At 39.7% G+C, this 21,394-nt stretch overlaps 1 protein-coding gene across 13 annotated transcripts in view; it reads left to right on the forward strand.

Moving 5' to 3' along the window:
• pard3 (par-3 family cell polarity regulator) overlaps positions 1–21,394 on the forward strand; it is a 340,861-nt gene that overhangs the window by 257,270 nt on the left and 62,197 nt on the right. For 12 of the 13 annotated variants that reach the window (XM_020711397.2, XM_011485962.3, XM_020711398.2 and 9 more), the window contains one exon: positions 1,077–1,349. The exons of the other annotated variant lie outside the window; for it this stretch is intronic. In XM_020711397.2, coding sequence (XP_020567056.1) covers positions 1,077–1,349 — 273 coding nt within the window. The remainder of the gene's footprint in view (positions 1–1,076; positions 1,350–21,394) is intronic. 13 annotated transcript variants of the gene reach the window in all.

Below are 21,394 nucleotides of genomic sequence, written 5' to 3' on the forward strand. Positions count from 1 at the left end.
CTCTGATCAGAGCAGCTGGAGCCTCGTAGCTTTGTGTTTGCAGGCAGGGAAGCTGCTTTGTTATAGTGTTCGGTCCAGAAAAGGGTTCTGACCGCAGTCCGTTCTGCTGCAAAAGCACTTAATAACAATCATAACAATAAGAAGAACACGTTTAGAGGATAATCTCGCTCTGTGACAGAGTTCTGTTTGTTTACAACGGACTTCATAGTTTCTTCTTCTATGGTAATATCGTAACTTGTCCAGAACAATCACTATCTGACACGACAGCCAATCACATAATGTGACGTCAGCACTACTCGGACGGTAGTTGCAGGCCGAACGGTTATTGTACCTATAACGGTATCCAAGTTGTTTACATTGTTTTATCTCTAACTACAATTTTTTTCAATATTTTTGGAAGCCACATCATGAATGTCAACAGTCACCAACACTTGAAGCTTGTTAAAAATCAACCATTGTGATTTTTCTTTATTGCATTAAGAAGTTTGGCTAGATTATAGTGGAAAAACACTATTAGAAATCTGAAAACACATCATTGAAGAATTGTGCGATTAAAATTTTAGTACAAACAAGCAAACAATCATGCAAAAGAAGGAGGAGTCAGAGTATTTGGCAGTCAAATTGTCGCAATAATACTTTAAAATTTTTTTTGGTTCATTGAACTTTGAAAATGGGCTACCGTAGTCGTTAGCGCTCTTGCCACACAGATAGAAAGTTCCGGTTTGAATCCTGACTGGGTTCTTTCCATGTGCAGTTTGCATGTTTTCCTCATGAATGTGAGGGGTTTTTTGGTAGGCACATTGGTTTCCTCCTCCAGTCCAAGAACATGCTGCATAGGGTAATGGGTGTCTCTGAATTGCCCCAAGGTGTGCATGCGTGTGTGGCAATTGACAGGCGGCCTGTTCAGGATATGCCCCATAATTGCCCAACAATAGCTGGCCTCAGCATCCCTGTGACATCAAAAGGGAGGAATTTTGAAGTCTTTGTCGAAGTGTACTGTTGTCGCTTAACCTATTTGTTTGCTAAATGTTTGGATCTTGATTTTTGTGAGATGAGATTGTTATCCCCGTTATAAGGATCCAGGCCAAGACCAGGGAGCTGAGGGAGCGTCAAGCCCGGGAGCGAGACTACGCCGAGATTCTAGACACAAGCCGCACCCCAGAAAGACCCTCGGATGACCACTACTCTGCCGCCAACCCGCTGAACTGCTCCCTGGACGGCGGCCACAGCCGGCCCCACAGCCCTCGCGACGACCCCTTCCATTTTAATCACCAGCACCAGCACTCAGATGCCAGTCTCTACAGCCAGCTTGGCAAGCCTCGCAGTGAGCGGCCTCCTTCAACAGACAGGTAGGAATTTACTCTGTTTTAGAAAAATAGTGCCCAAATTGATCATTTCAGTAACATTTTCTCTGGGATCCTTTCTCAGAGCCAGGGATCAGACGAACTCTAGATCAAATCTGCAGCTCTCCAAACATTTCACCCTTTACGCTGCAAAACCAGTCCTCTTAGAAATAGGTCATTCGGAATCCATTGGCAGATTTTCTACAACTAGGCCAAAAAAAAATCTGCTAATAGGGTCAGAAAAATGGTTTAAAAAACCAAGAATGTTTTAAGGAAAAAACTAGCAACTAAGACGTCTTCTCAAACTAACTCTACTCAAACTAAGATTATTTTGCTGTTGAAAAACTTTCTTTATAAGATTACTTTTCTCACAAGACAGAAAATAAGATAATTCTTTTTAAAACGAGGGTCATTTTACTTTCTTACAATTCAGCTTTTAGCAGAAAAAGAAATGTGAGTAACATGTCTCAGTCCATGTCTCATTCCCCGCATGTGAAGCCTCTCAAGCTGCACTGTTGCTCAAAGGCGGCAAACAGACATCACGCCTGGAAAATGAACCAGCAGCAACAGAGGGCAGGCAGTAAATGTCAGTTTGCCAGCCACAACCTGCCATACTCACTTCTCACGGGGATCCAGGATTGCTCAGGGGGTTGGTGAATGGAGACCTTTAGATATCTTTCCCTCTTTCTGTCTCCTCTTGACCTTTCCACATTTTTTTCCATCCTCATTCATCTTTAATGCATTATTTTCGGTTGGCTGCAGTGCCTTTGTTTACCTCCTTCACATCAGAAATTTCTAGAAGTTCGTTTCCTTTTATTTATTGACTGACAGCTGTTTGTCGTTTCAAATGCCCAACTGCTTTTAGGCTTTGTTCACATTCGGCAGCTTTGTGGCACAATGAAAACCTGAGCCAAAGCCAGACTGCATCTTATCAGCAGCAGCAATTCGCCGCAGCAGGTCCGTTCTGCCTTTCCAGCCCTCCTCCAATCAATGAATGGAGAGATTTGTAGCAGGAAGATGGATTTGGGAGAGTTGTAGCCAATCGAGGAGAGCCTGCAGGGCAGCAGAGGGAACGGTGGGTGCAGGCGAGAACATGCACAGCTGGATGAGTGGCTTTGTCTTAGCTTTGCTTTTTGCAGATCCCCAAATGGCCCCAGTTAAGAAGTGCTGTATTGATTCATAATTCATGCTGCCGCTGTTGTCATTTTTCAATCCCCAATGTAATGCAGAGGCATGCGGATGCAAAAAACAAGACAATATTCTTGCCTTACTGATATGAAGTTCTATTTAATTAGCCAGTATAGAACCAGAACTCCCTAAAGTGAGTGTAAAATGGAATCACCGTGTTATTAACTTTTACGGCCATTTCACTCGATTACAAATTAATTGACCTTTTTTTTTTCTTCCACCCCTTTAAAATAAATTCATTGCAGCTTCATGCAATTTGAATTCAAAAACACATGCATTGTTTTCGTTCATCTATAAAGGAACTGAGCGTCAGTTTTTTTTCTTTCTCATAAATATGCAAGAAGATGTTTAAGTTACTTCTTTTTTTAAGAAGATTTTGATTCACCCTCTTTAGATGCTTCATATTCAATAGTTTTTTTATTTTGGCAAATTTAGCTCATAGAGGGAGGTTTTCTATGAACATCCTAAAATATACTCCACTGTGGTTCCTCCTAGTTTAACACAGATTTTGTTTTTCTTATATATGATTAATTTTTCAGAAACCATTGTCTCTGGACATTCTTTTTTATGTCTGGCTGCATGTAACATCCCTGTAGTTTGCTCATTTTCCCCTGAGTGAAGGCCTTTTTCAGCGTTTCTTCTTCAATCAGGAGCCCTTGATTACAGCAGTGTAGGTGCCAAGTACTAAAAACCTCTTTAAGATCCAGCCTTACATTTCCAGATCTCCAAAGCCTTCCTGTTTCCTCTCTCCCCCACATCTCAACAGGAAGTGTGTTTGTCTCAGTCACGGCGTGCACAAAGGGGGAATGGCGCTTCACTCACATGTTTGTTTTTTGTTCTATTTAAAAACTGTGCGAGGCATTCTCGGAGTCTAAAGATTTTGGAGATTTGATCAAAGTAATAACACGTCTGTAGAAAGTTATACTTAAAATGAATGTTTTTTCTGCTCCCACGCCAATATTTCCCACCAAAATGATGGGCTTGTTGAAATAAGCTTGAGTGTAAACAGTTTCAGATTTTTCTTTTTCTTCAGCTTTAATATTTCGCTTTGTCCAAAATTAAGCCAAGTTGGATTTTTACATTTCAGACAACCTGCTCTTCAGTGATGCCTCATAGGGTATGTCCACTCTGAGTCCCCAGAGAGGTATTTTGTGGTGTCTTAATGTCAGTGTTTGTATGGGCCGTCCCTTAGCCATCAAAAGATTGTCCCTCTGATGTCTAGTAGTATGTTCTGCAGCGTTTTCTAATTTAAATACATACTTAGTTAATCATGCGTGTGCATATGCGGATTTGCAAACTATTACAAATCGTTTGAATAAACATGTCAGCCAATATTTACAGAGCTTTAAATAGAAAATGTTCAATGCGATGACAGCCAAAAAATAGCAACTTTTATTGCATGATTGCATGGTGGAAGTTGTATCACAGTGTGGGTTTTTTTTTAGAACTGAAAAAAATAATAAAAATGTATTGTTAAAGAAATCACATTTTATTACCGTGTGTTTCTGAGTATGAGTCATGTTTTGCATAGTTTGGCTGGGGGTTTGACATATGTTCAGGTGCGACTGTCATTTTCTTAAGAACAATTAGGCTTACATGTTTGTCATTTTCTTCACTTGTGGGCGAAGGCAGTGGACACCCTGGACAGGCTGCCAGTCTGTCGCAGGGCCACATTCACACTCACATTCACATCTAAGGACAGTTTAGAGAGAGCAAGTAACCTATGATGCGTGTCATGTTGCATGTTTTGGGATTAAATGGTTTTGGCAAAATTTGCAATCTTTCCCCATTAAACATTTTTAGTGATGAACTCATTTTCTTAGCTGATAGCTAGCTACAGGGCTGCACGGTGATGTCGTTTTAGCGCTCTAACCTCCCAGTGAGAAGACTTCAGTTTGACTCCCAGCTGGAATCTTTCTGAGTGAAGTTTGCATGTTTTTCTCATGCATGTGGGGGTTTTCCGCGCACAATCAAAAAACACGTTTCATAAATTCATTGGTGTCTCCAAATTGTCCCTAGATGTGCATGTGAGTTTATAGACCTGCAATAGACTGGCGACCGGTTCAGGGTGTACCCCGCCCTCGCCCTACAATATCTGGAATAGGCTCCAGCAACCCCATGACCCTAGAGGGTTTCAGTAAGTTCTGAGGATGGATGGATGGATGGATGGATGGATGGATGGATGGATGGATGGATGGATGGATGGATGGATGGATGGATGGAAGATGGATGGATAGATTGATGGATGGATGGATGATAGATGGATGGATGATGGATGAATGGATGGATGATAGATGGAGGGATGATGGATGGATGATGGATGATAGATGGGTGGATGATGGATGGATGGATGATGGATAGATGGATGATGGATGGATGGATGGATGATAGATGAATGTATGATGGATGTATGATAGATGGAGGGATGATGGATGGATGATGGATGATAGATGGATGGATGCTGGATGGATGATGGATGGATGGATGGATGGATGGATGGATGGATGGATGGATGGATGGATGGATGATGGATAGATGGATGATGGATGGATGATAGATGAATGTATGATGGATGTATGATAGATGCACGGATATTAGATGGATGTATGATGGATGGATGATAGATGGAGGGATGATGGATGGATGATGGATGATAGATGGATGGATGCTGGATGGATGATGGATGGATGGATGGATGGATGGATGGATGGATGGATGGATGGATGGATGGATGGATGGATGGATGATGGATAGATGGATGATGGATGGATGATAGATGAATGTATGATGGATGTATGATAGATGCACGGATATTAGATGGATGTATGATGGATGGATGATAGATGGAGGGATGATGGATGGATGATAGATGGATGGATGATGGATGGATGATGGATGGATGATAGATGGATGATGGATGGATGGATGGATGGATGGATGGATGATAGATGGATGGATGATGGATGGATGATGGATGATAGATGGATGGATGATAGATGGATGGATGATGGATGAATGGATGATGGATTGATGGATGATTGATGGATGGATGATAGATGGATGATAGACGGGTGGATGATAGATGGATGATAGATGGATGGATGGATGATGGATGATAGATGGATGGATGATAGATGGATGATAGACGGGTGGATGATTGATGGATGATAGATGGATGGATGATGGATGAATGGATGAATGGATGATGGATGGATGATAGATGGATGATGGATGATAGATGAATGGATGATGGATGAATGGATGATGGATGAATGGATTATTAGCCACAGCATCTGTGTTGCGTCTGATACTTTGAAATATTGTCCTTCCAAGTTACTTTGAACTTGAAGAATCCATTCTTCAACCGATTACAAGGGTGTCCACGCTTTTTTAGCATGTGAGCTACTTTTGAGACGACAATGTCTTAAAGATCTGTTGGTTGATGCATCGGCAGTCATGTTTGCGGGCGGGTTAACCAAACTTGAGCTGGTTGAGGGGAAATTCAGCTGTAACCTTTTCACTGAACAAGAAGACCTAATGAGAAGAGCAGAATCACTCAGTGTCCTCCCCGGGACTGTAAAACGCACAATTGCCTTTCCCAGCACTGCTGCTCTCCAGCTGCATAAATATCCAGTGGATTCATTTTTAATTGTCTTTTTCCTTCAAACGACGGACTGTCAGAAATTTCATTTTAGCAGCAGTGGTTCATAAACAAAAACAGCCAAAGAAGCTGCAGAGGAGGTTTGTAAGCCTTTGGGAGCAATCTGCCATTTCCCTTTTCTTTAAGGAGCATGGCCACTAGGTCCAGTTCACAGGCCTTAAGTGGAAAAAAAAACGTTTTTTAGGGGTGCTTGTGGTTCACTGTGTAGGTGACAGTGTAGTAACAGGAACATTTTTTCTTTGAGTTTATCTGCTTTGGCTCTTAGCCAAAGTGCATAAAATTCTGCCTGTCCATTGCACTTTGTGGTTCCTTTTCTGTGTTCTCTAGTGTTTCCATTCTCAAATGTGGAATTGGTTCTGCCAGAATGTTCTTGAGCAGCTTCATCAATCGCCAACATTTGTTGCTTGACTTCTGGTTTTTGTTGTGAGTGTAAGCGTCCATACAGCCCACTGAATTAACCACTATTGTTTTGTTTCCCTCCCATCTACGTGGGAGCAGTGGATGCTGGGAAGGCTCCGGGGGCTTTGATGGGATTTGATTTTCTGCTTTTCCCAAAGAGGTTCAGCTTCTCATTGAATCGGCTCCATTACATTTCATCTCCACCTGGGGAGCAGGTGCCTCATAAGGGAAGAAGGCGGGCGGCTTGTAGCACAAATACAAACTCCAGTTTGCTTTTCGCATGCTTATAGGAAAGCCTGTGTGCACTCTCCATGTATTTGAAACCTACAGAGCTTTTATTGACATATATAACATCACCACAAAACAGGATTTTTAGTTATGTTTTGTTACATACAAGAAAGTATTTTTGCAGTGTGTAATTTGTGGGGGCGTCCTACGTTCGGACATCGTCCATAGGATTAATTCTACGTTATTTTTGAAATGGTTTTGAGATGATTTGAAATTGTTTATTTCAAGCAATCAAATAAGAATAATACACAAATGCAATACAATCATCAGTTATACATTCATACAATGACGAATCATACTTAGGATAATTAGACATATTCATAAATATTGCTTGAAACGGAGTGGAAAGAAGTGAACTTATTTAATCCCACCCCGTTATACTGTAACTATTTTATTACATGATTTATCAATATCCGGTTCATAACTTTTATCAGACAGAATTAAGAATCCTTAGGTATCAATAAAGCAAATGACAAAGATGAATTACTTAATTATTATGTAAAAGTAGCTATTTTAGAAATCAGCATGGCAAATGCAGATCAGTTATCTAGAATATATGCAGATTATGTCAATGATAAAAATCATGTATATGATTATAAAATAATACTATATCAGTAAAATAAACATAACACTGTTTCAAAAATCTTCATAGCATAAATTGATCAAGTATCAAAAGTTAAAAATATGTGCAAATTATGCTTCATTAGAAAAAATCATGAATCAATTTTTGGACCAAGTGAAGTAATATCATTAGAAATCAATCAATTTAACCATCATCAATAATTGATTAAGCAATTTTTTTAAATTTCATTTTTATCTTTTTATTATTATTTTTTTAAATAATAAAGGTAATGTCGTGAAATGAAATAAAAAGGGTCCATAATCTGTCGGATGACCAAGGTTGGTATTCCTGTTAAAAAAATTGAAGCAGTTTATTGAATTTTTATGGTATATTTGTTGAAACAGAGAATTTATTAATGTCTGGGGGATGTTTCAAATACCCCGAGTAATCAAACACTGCAAGAGGTTTCAGCTATAGCACTTAGTTTTATTTATATTTCAAAGTGCTTTCCCGCATTTCATTCACATGCTGTTATTGGTGTTTTTTCATTTATGTCAGTGCTCAGCTATCATGTTTCTACTTTCAGGTGTTTTTGTGCAGTCGTCAGCACACTAATGGATTTTTAAAGACTTACTGGCATTACTGACTTACTTAAGCATTACTGGGATAATAGTTTATTAACTTGTACAAAACAATAGGAAACCCACCTCTGCAACATATGATATTATTCCCCATAATCCACTTAGCAACAGTATGTGTTATTCTGTTCCAGGTTTCCTAATCCTGCACATCTGAGCCAAACATGGCTTTCACATGAACAGCCTTGTTTGAGTCCACTCTCTCTTTCAAATCTTTGTTCATTTCTGACAGATCTGCAGTCAGATGTTGTTAAAGAGCCTTGCAGGGTAGAAAGGCTGTGCATATGTGGGGGGTTCCTCTGCTCTGCTGCAGCCTCTTTTCTGCCAGACCAACCTGGAGGTGCAGAAACTCGCAGCTGTGACTTTTCCTCTTTTCACAAGCGCTAAGACTGGTTCTCAGCTACCGCGCTGTCTGACATGTCATGTGCCAATAAACTCCTCATCAAAATGCTGGCTGTTGGTGGCGTGCAGAATATGAATGTGGCTTCTCACTGTGAAGAACAGAGTATCTTTCTGTGGGACGGGGGGGGGGGGGGGGGGGGGGGGGGGGGGGGGGCATCAGGAAACTGTCAGTGTCAGCTGCCACCATTTTCTACCTCCAGATGAACACTTGTTTGAGACATAGACATCCTTCAATGTTGAAACTTGGGGAAGAAATCGCAATTTTTATTAAAGATTGCATTGTTGAACATAGGTGGACTTTTCACACATACAAAGGTTTGTGAGTCATGGTGAGTTGTTCAAAGCTTTGACGGATCTTAATGTATGCAAGAAGGAAACATTTCTTTACACTTTTAAACTCTTTTTCTTTGTCTGCCCCATTTTGTAGTCCTAATCAGCACCAAGACAGGCTTTTTATTGTTCACTTTGCATTTTAACCCTTAGTAGTCTCTACACCTACCCTTGCCTGTCAGTTGTTTGTAACATAGGAATGACACCGGCCCACCATTTTATTTGTTTATTTTATTTATTTATTTATTCAAAATTTAATGTAAATAGTTTTGAATTTTTTGGTTTAAAACAAACCTAGCAAGAGTTATGTTACGTCTTGGAATACATTTTTGGATCTTTGTATATAGTTTAGGAGAGGTTTGTCTGTTTTTAATACATTTCACATAGTTTTGATTTTGACTTTACTTCATTTTTGTATTTATATATTTTTATTTGTTTGATTTTAGTCCTTCGCTCATAAGTATTCTATCTCATGATTTCAATGTATAGAAAAGCAGGATTGCTCTCTTCAACTCCTAATTCCCGTGTCAATGGCAAGAGCTAAAGGTGTTTGTATGGGGCGGGTGGGGGGTGAAAGAGGATGGCTCAGTGGTTTTTATGGGTCGTTTAGATGCTCCTGGGTTGAAACGAAAGCAGGGTAGTGGGAGATTTATTTTCACAGTGCCATATATCTTGGGGAAAAAGCAAAAACCAGGACGTGGCTTTTTTCTTTTTTAAAGATTAAAGTGACTTTTAACCTTTTCTTTGAAGAGATTTTGTCTGCATATGCAGCAATCCAGATGCAACCTTGTGGTTTTTGTTTTCTCAAAGTCGTTTTTGTCTAAATGGTTTACAAGAAGTTAAAACAGGGAAATTCAGCCCAGTTCCAATCCACAAAGGCGTTATAGATGAAACATAAACATATAGAAACAGTGAGCTGAGTGCTGCATCGTACAGCAGCTGTATAAATGGTCAGACACGGGGAAAGTGTAATTAGAAAAGGATCTCCCAGCAGGGATGATCTTCATCTTATTCCTGAAATGAGATGAACATCATCCAAAAACACTATTTTTAAATTCAGATAAAAATGAAATAATAAGTCAACACTGATCTTACCATGTTTGTTTAGAATCAGCTGATTTACGTTGATTGTTCAAACATTTTACTACCATAAAGTGTTGCATGTCAGCACAAAGCCACTTTTCTCCACTTCAGAATCTGTTGGAATTACTTTAATTGCGTAAAGAATTGAAGACTTGCAGTAGCTAAAGCTCTGGTGTTGAAAGGATAAAGAATCAGCCACAGAAAAATGGCGTAATTCCCCTGCAGTGCATTGATGACTGTGATAAGGATTATGTCTTGTATTTTAATAGATGACTGAAGCCGCAGACTCTGAACATTTTAGCAGCACGCGTCCTGCTGTGATCACAGCACGCTTTACCATCCTCTGAGTCCCAATCAGAAGCCCAAACAAAGTTCCATCTCAGCTGTGTAAGAACAAACACTAATCCAAAATTAAACTGTTGTCCCAATAATTACAGCTGCAACATTTTAAATTCAGAACATATCTGTCAAAAGGACATATTGACTGAAACGTTTTCATGACACATCCTGGATGTTGTCTCTAGGTGTTTTTTAAGAATGTGTGAACTTTCTTGTAAAGCATGTTTAAATTCCTTTATCTGCATCCATTAGTCTGCAATTGTGCACAAAAAATTATTTTTTGATGATGGAGTCGTGGAATCGTGGAGACTTGATTTAAATTCTTTTCGTTGTAAAAACATCAACCTGGTTGTTTTATCAATAATGCATTTAGCAGTGTGGTATATGTTTCAGGGTAGAGTTGCAGAAACAGAGCTCGTCTGTAACCGGATCTGAGCCTGTTCCATTTATGACTAATGTTGCTCACAAGGCCGCAGACATGGAAGGACGGCCTGTGGGACTCTGCAGGGTTTTGGATCGAGCAACATAGTAAGCAACAAGTAACACACACACTTTTTCACACATGGGGGGCTTAAGAAAAAGTAGCTTCCAAATGGTGGTTAAGAGAATTTATTGCATGATTTCGTGTTTGCAGTCATATACTGATCTTTGTGTTTGGGGGGGCAGACTAAGGACTACCTCCACCCATTATTGACCATGTCTGATAGCTTGATGATGTCATTCCCTCTATTTGGAGCCAGACTGACTGTCCGTTTACCTAAAGACTCCTCTCAGTTTGGACGTCTGTAAACAGTAAAGCTAATCCATATTGTACAAAAGATAGGACTCATTAAAAAAACGCTAGAAAAGCTGTAGAAAAACCCACATAATTAACTTGTACTTTTAATATTTTAAATTTTTACCCATTCAGACCATTTTTTTGAGTAATATAATGATGGCCGACAAAGTGTGCTTTGCTTCCACGCTGTGCTTTAATTTCTGATAATGCACACTTGAGGCCATTATCCCGCTCATATCAAGGTAACTTGCAAAAGAAACAAAATTAAATCCGTTTTTAGTACTTTGTTCTTGTTATTTTTTTCAGTCTAGATTACTTGTTTTTTTACAATTTGTTATATTACTATTTGTTATGTGGTGAGCTGGCACCAACCTCAACTGCAGCAGCAAATGAAAACGAAATAAATGCTGATCGTCATGATGGGGTTGAATAAAGCATCAGTTCAGAGAGAAAGTTCACATCTTACCGCTTGTTTTTGTCCAAATGATGACGCAAAAGTTTATTTTAGAGAAGCCAGCGCGGTAAAATAGAACATTTTAGCCATGTGAACGGAACTTGTTTTTCATGTGAGCATTATCACTGTGAATGATCACTTTCCACACCCAACTGCCAATCAGAACCTAAAATTCACTCGGACCACGGTATAAATCCCTTTTAGTCCAACTTTTGCATTGGTTTTATTTATTTATTTTTAATGAAAAAAATTAACAATTAAAAGATTAAGCTAACTAACAGGCTCTTTGGATGGACTTGCAAATGAATAAATAAATGTGTTTCATTTCAATATGAAACAAAAGAGTTTTTTTTCCCCCAGAACAAAAGGTTCAACATACTGACAAAAGACCTGGGAGCAGTGAAACCATTACCATCCCAAATGTCTCTGTAAAATCCACTTAAGGTTTTAATATTCATTAGATCAAAGAATTTGCCGACATTCCTAATAGCACTCTGAGAGAGCTTAACCGTAGCCGGGCTAACTCTGACAGCATGTTGCACATTAGTGTGCATGTAATGGTGCCTGACTCACGTGATGTGTTGCGCTTTGTCTCCGCTGGGAGCAGAACTCGGTCTGTCACCGTGGGAGGAGGAGGAGCTGGGAAAAGATAGGGGAACTTTAGAACATTTGGGTTTAAGCAGGAGAGCAGGGTGCTGAGCTAAGAGCTCGCTGTGGCCTAAAAGGCTTTTGACCCACATTTGGTATCATGAATGGCACTTTACATCGCTCAGCTGTCAGAATGCAAAGCCCTCTCTGTTTGCGTGTGTGCGTGCCGGCTTTGGACCTGCATGTATTATATATGTAGGATATTGAGGGGTCTGTCTCTGCTTTGTGTACTTTTATTTTAGAGTCTTTAATGGATTCTGGGATATGATTCTCCTTTTTATGGCCCAGAGGAGACTTGTGGCCAAAAGAAAAAGAGTTCCTGACATAGCAAACACATTTGTATTCTTTTATGCTAAAAAATTTCATGCATAACAATTTTGCCCTTTTGAACTTCAGAAATGAAACCCGATCTTCAGTCTTCCTCTAAAAGGTTTCCATCAAAGTCCAAAAAACAGGCCTAACACGATGCTTTAAAATCTGAAGCATGTGAAGGGCTGTGTGGTGTCACAGTGATTCCATCATTCACTGTGGTTTCTTTTAAAATGATCTTTCCTTTACTACTGTGATGACACCTGGCTGGTGAATCCTTCACAGATGCTTCAGAACTCAGTAAAGCATCTGGTTTTCAATAAACCCTAAGGGGCCCACAGGTCAGGCTACAGTGTCTGACCAAAGTCATTAAAGCATTTAAACCTTTTCAGGTTTTAAAGTTGAAAAAAAACACATTTCTTTGGACTACATTTTCACTAATACAAATGAATAAACTCAAATATGTATTTTGACCTCATTTTCCTCATTGACTTTTCCCTCTTAACACGTGAAGGTTCTTGTTTATCCAGGTAACATTGTTTTGAAGTTGAGTCATAGCATCCAGAGTTAAAATGTTCTCTATTTTAACACTCCAAGGGGCTTTTTCAGTCTTAAGGCTTGTTTTTGAAAAAAACTTTTTTGATTGCAATACAGGATCTACTTCCCTTTAGAGGTCGCCGCAGTAAATCACTGCTATGATTTGCACACGTGTTTTAGCTTTTCAGCTACAGATGCCCAACTTTCTGTGATCCACAATCCCAGACTTGGGACAGTGACATGAAAACTCTGGAGGGTGCTTCCACTTAAACGTCCCAGGCACTCTGCCATCTGAGGACTAAACACAGCCCAAATAAACTTTACACAAGTTTTGCAAAACTTTGATGTAGAAACTAAATCTTTGGTGATTAGGCATTGGGCTGATAACATCTTGCATGCTTAGAAAGAACTCTGACCATTGACCCCAGATTTTAGATGTTGTAGGTGGTTAGAGGCCAGCCCATATTTAAAGACAAATATATGGTTGTAATTGGCTGAGAAGAAAGGGGTTATTGCCATTGTTCAGTATGAAGGCTTAATGAATGATGGTGTGTACAGTGACATAACAACCCAGCCAGCCTGAAAGTGAGGCATATCTTCCTTATTAAAATTGATTAACTTCACAAATGTATGTAGTTTCAACAAAATGAAAAATTATATATATATGTATGTATATATATACAAATCAAATACTTATTGACCTCACTGGATGTTTATATATATATATATATACATATATATATATATATACATACATATATACACACATACATACAGTGAGGTCAATAAGTATTTGATCACCCTGGGATTTAGCAAGTTCTCCTACTTAGAAAACATGGAAGGGTCTAAAATGTTCATCATAGGTGCATTTCCACAGTGAGAGACAGAATCTGTAGAAACATTCAGAAATCACGTTGTACGTTTTTTTTAATATTACTGTGACAAATAAGTATTTGATCACTTGAGTTAAACAACTTTAATATTTGGTACAGAAGCCTTTGTTAACAACTACAGAGGTCAAACGGTTCCTGTAGTTCTTCACTAGGTTTCTACACACTGCTGCAGGGATTTTGGCCCACTCCTCCATACAGATCTTCTCTAGATCTGTCAGGGTTTAGGGCTCTCACTGAGCAACAAAGAGTTTTAGCTCCCTCCAAAGATACTCTATTGGATTTAGGTCTGGAGACTGGCTAGGCCACTCCAGAACCTTGATATGCTTCTTACGGAGCCACTCCTTGGTTTTCTTGGCTGTGTGCTTTGGGTCATTTTCCTGCTGAAAGACCCAGCCACGACCCATCTTCAACGCTCTGACTGAGGTAAGGAGGTTTTTGCCCAATATCTCACATTACAGAGCCCCGTATTGTTTTACTTATAGTAGCCTTGGAAACGGTGGTCCCAGCTCTCTTCAGGTCATTGACCAACTCCTCCCGTTTGGTCCTGGGCTGATGCTTGTCCTTGGGCAAAACACTTCAACCTCCCTACCTCCAGTGTGGCTCCACTGGTGTGTGAATGTGCAGGAATGTCCCAGTGATAGTCAGAGGGACCGTACACAGAGGCAGCCACGCCTCTGTCATCACCAAGCATGAATGAGGAGTGAATGAATAATGGACACATTGTAAACGCTTTGAGCGTCTGAAAAAGCGCAGATAAATCTAATCCATTATTGTTTTTATTAAGGAGGCAAACTCTACATTAGTTTTTTAAAGTAGTCCTGGGATGGATTTTGCAAAGTTTTCTACAGAACTTTGTCATAGATAGTGCCTTCTGATTGTAGCATTATGACCTATAACCTTTTGACAAATACCCAGAGAAAGGTAGATGTCCAGGATGATGTAGAATCTTGTAAGCATCCTCCTCGCTGGTAAAGAAAGGCGGCAACAAAAGGTTTCTGTTTAACGCTGCATAAGAAACAGTTGAGTCATTAGGTATGAAGCAGAGGAGTTTGCTGGGAGTTACAGCACGTTGCAACATCCTCTTAGAAATGTTCAAATGTTCCTCCTCTCTGCTGCCCTCCTCGTCCCATATTCTCTTGCTTAATACCCAGCAGCATTTAGCATTAATGTATTCCTGCACTTCTTGTTCCTTGTCCTCCCTTCTTGCAAACATTGCCTTTGCTCAAATCAATGTCTGCTTCTCCTAAATTTGTACCTGGAGCGTTGGAGGGTTGGAAAAGGTGATGAGTGTAGTTTGTATTACAGACCTACACAGTAGACTTTAGAATTTACTCTGTAGAGAGGACATACGTCTCCAAATGAAAATCCTCATGTTTTTATTTTTGATGACCTGTCTTATTGTTTGTGAGAAGCACATTTTCCCAATTACGTCACATTGTAGCAAATGATTTGTTTTGTTGTCTTCCTTATTCCCATACAGTTCATTACCAGATACTAGGGGGTGTGTATCGGCAAGAATCTGGCAATACGATACATATCCTGAAACGCATCCCACGAAACAATGCATATTGCGATATTATACCAGAACACTTTTTAAAAACTTTTTTTCCAATGTATGACTTAGAAAAAAACTCTACCTGGATATTAATACACGTTTCACTGTAATAAAATGGTAAAATGCATTTTATTTAAGGATCACAATGTTAAGCACTGCAACTGTATCTCATATACAAGTTGCTTTTACCCAAGCAAATTCATAATGCTTATTTTGGTAACTTAAATTATATTTGTTCTTAAAAGGAATAGTCTACATTATCTGATTATATACAACAAATATTTTTCAGTATAAGAGAGAAAATAGAATGAATGTGCCTTGACCAATAAGGTTCTAAACGTATGAATAAGGAAATAAAGTACTATTTCCAACAGTTCTAAATGTAGCATCTCCAGTACTTTTAAACGGTTCAGAAGCCTGAACGATGCATAAAGAAAAAAAAACAAAAAAAAAAAGATTCTTTTCAGAAACATTAAAGTGTGATGAGGCTGCATGACAGGATGAAGTAAAGCGATTTAATGTGGCTAAGATGGAATTAAATAAATGATTAATCAATTACTGAAAATTGTCAAATTGATTGACTTAATGATATTACTTCACTTGCTCAAAAAATAGATAAGCTGATTCATGTATTTTTCCTAATGTAACATAATTTTGCACATATTATTAACTTTTGATACTTGACCAAATTTTGCTATGAAAATTCCTGAATTTACATGTGGAAGTAAACACGTGTACTGGCTACTGGATACTGGCAGCAACATGGCACAGAGTTTCGGTTCGGTACCCATGCTAAGTTATACATATCCCTATGTAGTGCATGTCTCATGACAACAAACAAGCTGGTTTTTACTGAGGTCTTGTCGTTGTTTTGTTGGGTGTAGAGCTGCTGAAAGAGGCTCAGTTTGCTGTTCTGCCACCTAACGGTCGGGGGTTTAAGTGGAAAACAAGAGTCAGACGCTGAAAGACGCTCATAAATAATTAAATAAATTGTGTCCTGACAGCATTTTGAATCGATACAAATATTATCAAATGAAATATCGCGATATATGGTCTAATCGGTTTTTCCCCACACTTTCCCCCACTGAAATCTCATCTCGACAAGCCTGTTTCTTGCAGCACATAAAAATTACACCAGAGCCTTCATCTTTAAAGAGCCTGTGGTATTTATTGACGGCTTGAAGTGTTCTTTATCCACACAGGCTTCAGGCCAGGGCCTATTAAAGCGATTGAATCTTCTTTGCATTTTGTCTTTGAAGTTTTGGGAGAACGACTGCGCCGTCCAAATCATTAGTGATAGCAAAGCGCTCGATGTGGAGAGCCACTGCTTTCATGGCAGCAGTCAGAGCATTGTGGCGTCTCTGTTGAAAACTTCCAGGATAATATGGTTTGATGTGGGAGAGAGAAAGGCAGAAAGGCCATCCATGCCTTTATGGACTTTGCTTTTGTGCACTAGTGCACATTCATGTTGGAAGAAGATAGGGCCACTCTAAACTGTTCCCACAAGGTTGGGAGCATGAAATTGTTCAAAATGTTTTGGTATCCTAAAACATTCAGAGTTCCTTTCATTGGAACTAAAGGGCCAATCCCATAATTCTTTCTCTACCAAATTTCACACTCAGGACAATGCAGTCCAGAATGTACTGTTCTCCTGGCAGCCCAGGAACAAGCCCTGAGCACCAGAGCCATAGAGGCTCAGATCTACCACACCAGACAAGACCCAAGGTGTAGGCTGTGCAAAGAGGCGCCTGAAACAATCCAGCACATAACTGCAGGATGTAAGATGCTGGCAGGGAAAGCATACATGGAGCGCCACAATCAAGTGGCTGGAATAATATACAGGAACATGTGTGCAGAATATGAACTGGAAACCCCAAGATCAAAATGGGAAACACCTCTGAAGGTGGTAGAGAATGAGAGGGCAAAGATCCTGTGGGACTTCCAGATCCAGACTGATAGGATGGTAATGGAGAACCAACCAGACATTGTAGTGGTGGATAAAGAACAGAGGAAAGCCGTTGTGGTGGATGTGGCAGTGCCAAGAGATGGGAACATCAGGAAGAAGGAACATGAGAAACTGGAGAAATACCAGGGACTCAGAGAAGAACTGGAGAAAGCCTGGAAAGTGAAGGTGACAGTGGTGCCTGTGGTAATTGGAGCACTTGGGGCAGTAACCCCCAAGCTGGAGGAGTGGCTACAACAGATACCTGGAAAGACCTCAGACCTCTCAGTCCAGAAAAGCGCAGTGCTAGGAACAGCTAAGATACTGCAGGACCCTCAAGCTCCCAGGCCTCTGGTAGAGGACCCCAGCTTGGAGGAGAAACCACCCACCAAAGGGTGAGAGGGGCATTTTATATATATATATATATATATATATATATATATATATATATATACACACACACATATTTCTATTTCACTGGATTTTGCCTGAAGTTGTTTGTTTTAATTCCTTTTCACGTTATTAAGTTATATGATTCAAGAGTTTTGGGGGTTGTATATCACTCTGAGGAAGATGTAAAAAACCATTCTGTTCCCAGCAGATACAAAACAGATTACTTGTGATTATGGTTTTTGTATCAAAAACCGTATGGCATTTATTTCTGTAAAATAATCTTGTAACTAAATCTGTCTCTACATCTCTGTTTTTGAGTTAGGTTTCCTGTGTCATCTGTTAGGGATGTCTTCTGCTGCATAACTAGGTGACTCCATCCTCAGAAACAGGGTAGATTCCTAAGGCTTTACGGCTTCAGGAGTAAAATCAGTCTTCAAGTGTTGTAGTTGTGGGTTGTAACCTCCCAGGGTTTTTTTTTCATTCTTCGGCACAGTGTGCTTCCCACACTGCTGCAGCCTCAGGTTTCCCACATGGAGTGTAGGAAATAAAGGGAGTTCCTCTAAAGCTGCCAGCAGGAGTTGCAGCTTGCATCACAGCAATGGCTTTTATTTAATGCAAGGAAGACGAGGAGGGAAGGATGAGAGGACGGGAGGAGGGACTTTGAGGTATTCAGTAAGATAATAGAGTGAAGGAGAAACTTAAAAAACAGTGAATACATCTGAGAAACTTGAATAGATCAGCAGAACTTTAGGCAGTAAAAGATTTTTTTGTCTAAGCCTAAAAAAGAAACTTTCACTTTTATGAATCTCTGCATTTGAGATAAAGAAAATGTCACTGTGAATAACACCCATCCACGCTGCTTTGAGAATTGTTTTCTATGTTTAAAATAATGGGAAACGTTTAGTCTAGTAGAGAAAAAAGAAGTCATTAAACCAATTAGAGTTGGTGGAGAAGGCTGTCCGAGCTCTTTCTGCGGATGCTCTGAATCATTTCTTCTTGTTTGGATCTCTTATTTCAATGAACCGCTTTTCAGTGCAGATATAACAAATTGCTGCTTTTTTTATTACGGCTCTGAAATGACTAAGCATTTCTGTGAATGAGACCAACAGCTGCCTGGGAGGAGATGTGCTGGTGCAATGACTTGTAGGGACAAAACAAAATCGTTTCTTTTGGACCCTCATTTGCTCATGCAAATGTGGCATTGTGTAGGGGAGAATTCATAATGCAGCGTGCAGACAGAGGAGGTATGTTTTTCTCATGAAGCTGTTTTTTCAGATCACAGACGGAGCAACGGTTAATGAATGGGAGCTGTGGACTCTTGTCCTCCGACTCCCGCTTTTATGTTGTTATTTCAAGAGTCATGTTTTCTGCTTCTGAAAGCCGTAAATACTCACTTTTAACTTTATTGTGCTTCACTTAAGTTTTTCCAAGCTGGATAGGGATAAAGAAATAGATAATATTTGATCCAGAGTATAATATTATATTTTCTCCTTTTTTTTTAACCATCCTTCTGAATTCACAAGGGTTTGTAAGGATTTTATGTTCTTTAAACAATGTTATCGAATTCAAAAATAAAACAATCTTTTTGGACTTAAGAAAGTTTGTTTAAAATCCTATTGAGTCAACCAGTGTTCTTTGGATTCTACAATCACATTTGCTGGAAAAATGACAAAGCAGCAAACAAGGGATTTATGATTTAAGATGGAAAAATAACCTGAAAGAAGTCACGCTGTTTTTTTAGAGTTGCAGTACAAGGATTGTGTTTAATGATGGTAAGAAACAATCACACAGTCATTAAATAAAGAAATCAGTGGGGGGGGGGGGGGGGGGGGGGGGGGGCTGAATAGTACCATTAAACATCTTAGATTATTCTTCGAAGGCTCATGACATTTATGTCACCTTGTCTGATTCCAGTTTATGCGTCAGTAATGCTGAAGCTCAACATAATCCAGCTTTTTATGTATATTGACATCAGATTTAAAGTTAATTATTTTTATTTTTATTTTTTTTGTATACATTTTTAGAAAACTTAAGTGTACTGTGTTCCTATTACTTTTATCAGTTTTCCTACATGTCTTTATTTACTATTACATATATATATACATATATACATATACTATAGTATTTTAGGAAACAATGTTTCAACAAGAGATAGCAGCCTTTTCAGTATTGACCCAATAAATCCTACTTCTCCTGCCTCTTCCCCTTTATCCATCACTTCTTTTATCCTACAATATGTCTTAAGATCCATAATTGAGAGGAAATTACTGCATTTGAAAGTATAAATGTCTGATTTGATATGATTTTTGCCATAAGAAAGGCACTGTCAAAGATCTTGTTGTTCCAGAATTTGTGCAAAACAGGCAGGCGACTGCTTCCAACTACAGCAAGTTTATTAGCTCAGCTAAAGTCCACAAAGCTAAATCAGGGTCAGGCAGGAAGGGGTCATTAACGAGCATGAGAGCATCAGAGAAACAACGAGAAAGTCAGGATCCAGACGAGAGTCAGGACAGGCAAACAGTCAAAGACCAAACAGAGTCAGGAAATCAGAAGATCAGGTCTGGTTTTAATGTTTGGTAATGCAGGCAGAGTGGCACTCTGCTCAGAGCACTGCTTAAGATTAGATTAGATTAGATTAGATTAGATTAGATTAGATTAGATTAGATTTCTTTATTAATCCCACGAATGGGAAATTTCCTTGTCACAGTAGCATGGAGTTTGGCACAAGTATGTACAGACAGTAATGACAAGTTAGACAGACACACATTTGAAAGAATATATACAAAAGTAAGATTGTTCTGATAAATAAACAGGGAAAGAGATGTGCAGGTATATAGAGGTCATCTGTATATACAGTTTTTGTACAGTGAATAAAAAACAAAAACTATGAAAACTATTTACTTAGGCTGGTGTTGAACAGCCTGATAGCAGCTGGGATGAAGGACCTGCGATAGCGTTCCTTCTTGCATCGTGGGTGCAGCAGTCTGCCACTGAAGGAGCTGCTGAGGTCTGAAACAGTCTGGTACAGTGGGTGAGAGGGGTTGTCCATGATTGATGTTAGCTTGGCTAACATCCTCCTCTCACCCACCTCCTCGATGGAGTCCAGGGAGCAGTCCAGGACAGAGCCGGCCCGTCTGACCAGCTTGTTCAGTCTCTTCTTTTCTCTCTCCGAGCTTCCGCTGCTCCAGCAGACCACTGCATAAAGGATGGCTGAAGCCACCACAGAGTCATAGAAAATTCTTAGCAGTGTCCTGCACACCCCAAAGGACCTCAGTCGTCTGAGCAGGTGGAGACGACTTTGGCCCTTCTTGTACAGGGCATTTGTGTTGTGTGTCCAGTCCAGTTTATTGTTTAGGTGAACACCCAGGTTAAGTACACTGGTGATTGCAAATGAAAGTCAGATGTGCGCCATCCAGAAACTGTGCGCTAGTACAGTCCGGTTTAGAATGGTTCGGGCAATTCAGGCAAGCGTTTCCATTCAAAGTTGGACCATGTCACTTTGTATGCAGGGAGTAAACTGATTACAATGGCAATGGTGATGGCAATGTGACTACAGCAAAAGCAAAGCTATCAACAGCTACCCATCCAGCTCCCTCTGAATCAAGCCATTGCCAAAGATGCCAAGGAACGTTTGTAGTTCCAGTGCCAGCCA

The sequence above is a fragment of the Oryzias latipes genome, chromosome 17 (genome assembly GCF_002234675.1).
Source record: "Oryzias latipes chromosome 17, ASM223467v1".
NCBI lineage: Eukaryota > Metazoa > Chordata > Actinopteri > Beloniformes > Adrianichthyidae > Oryzias > Oryzias latipes.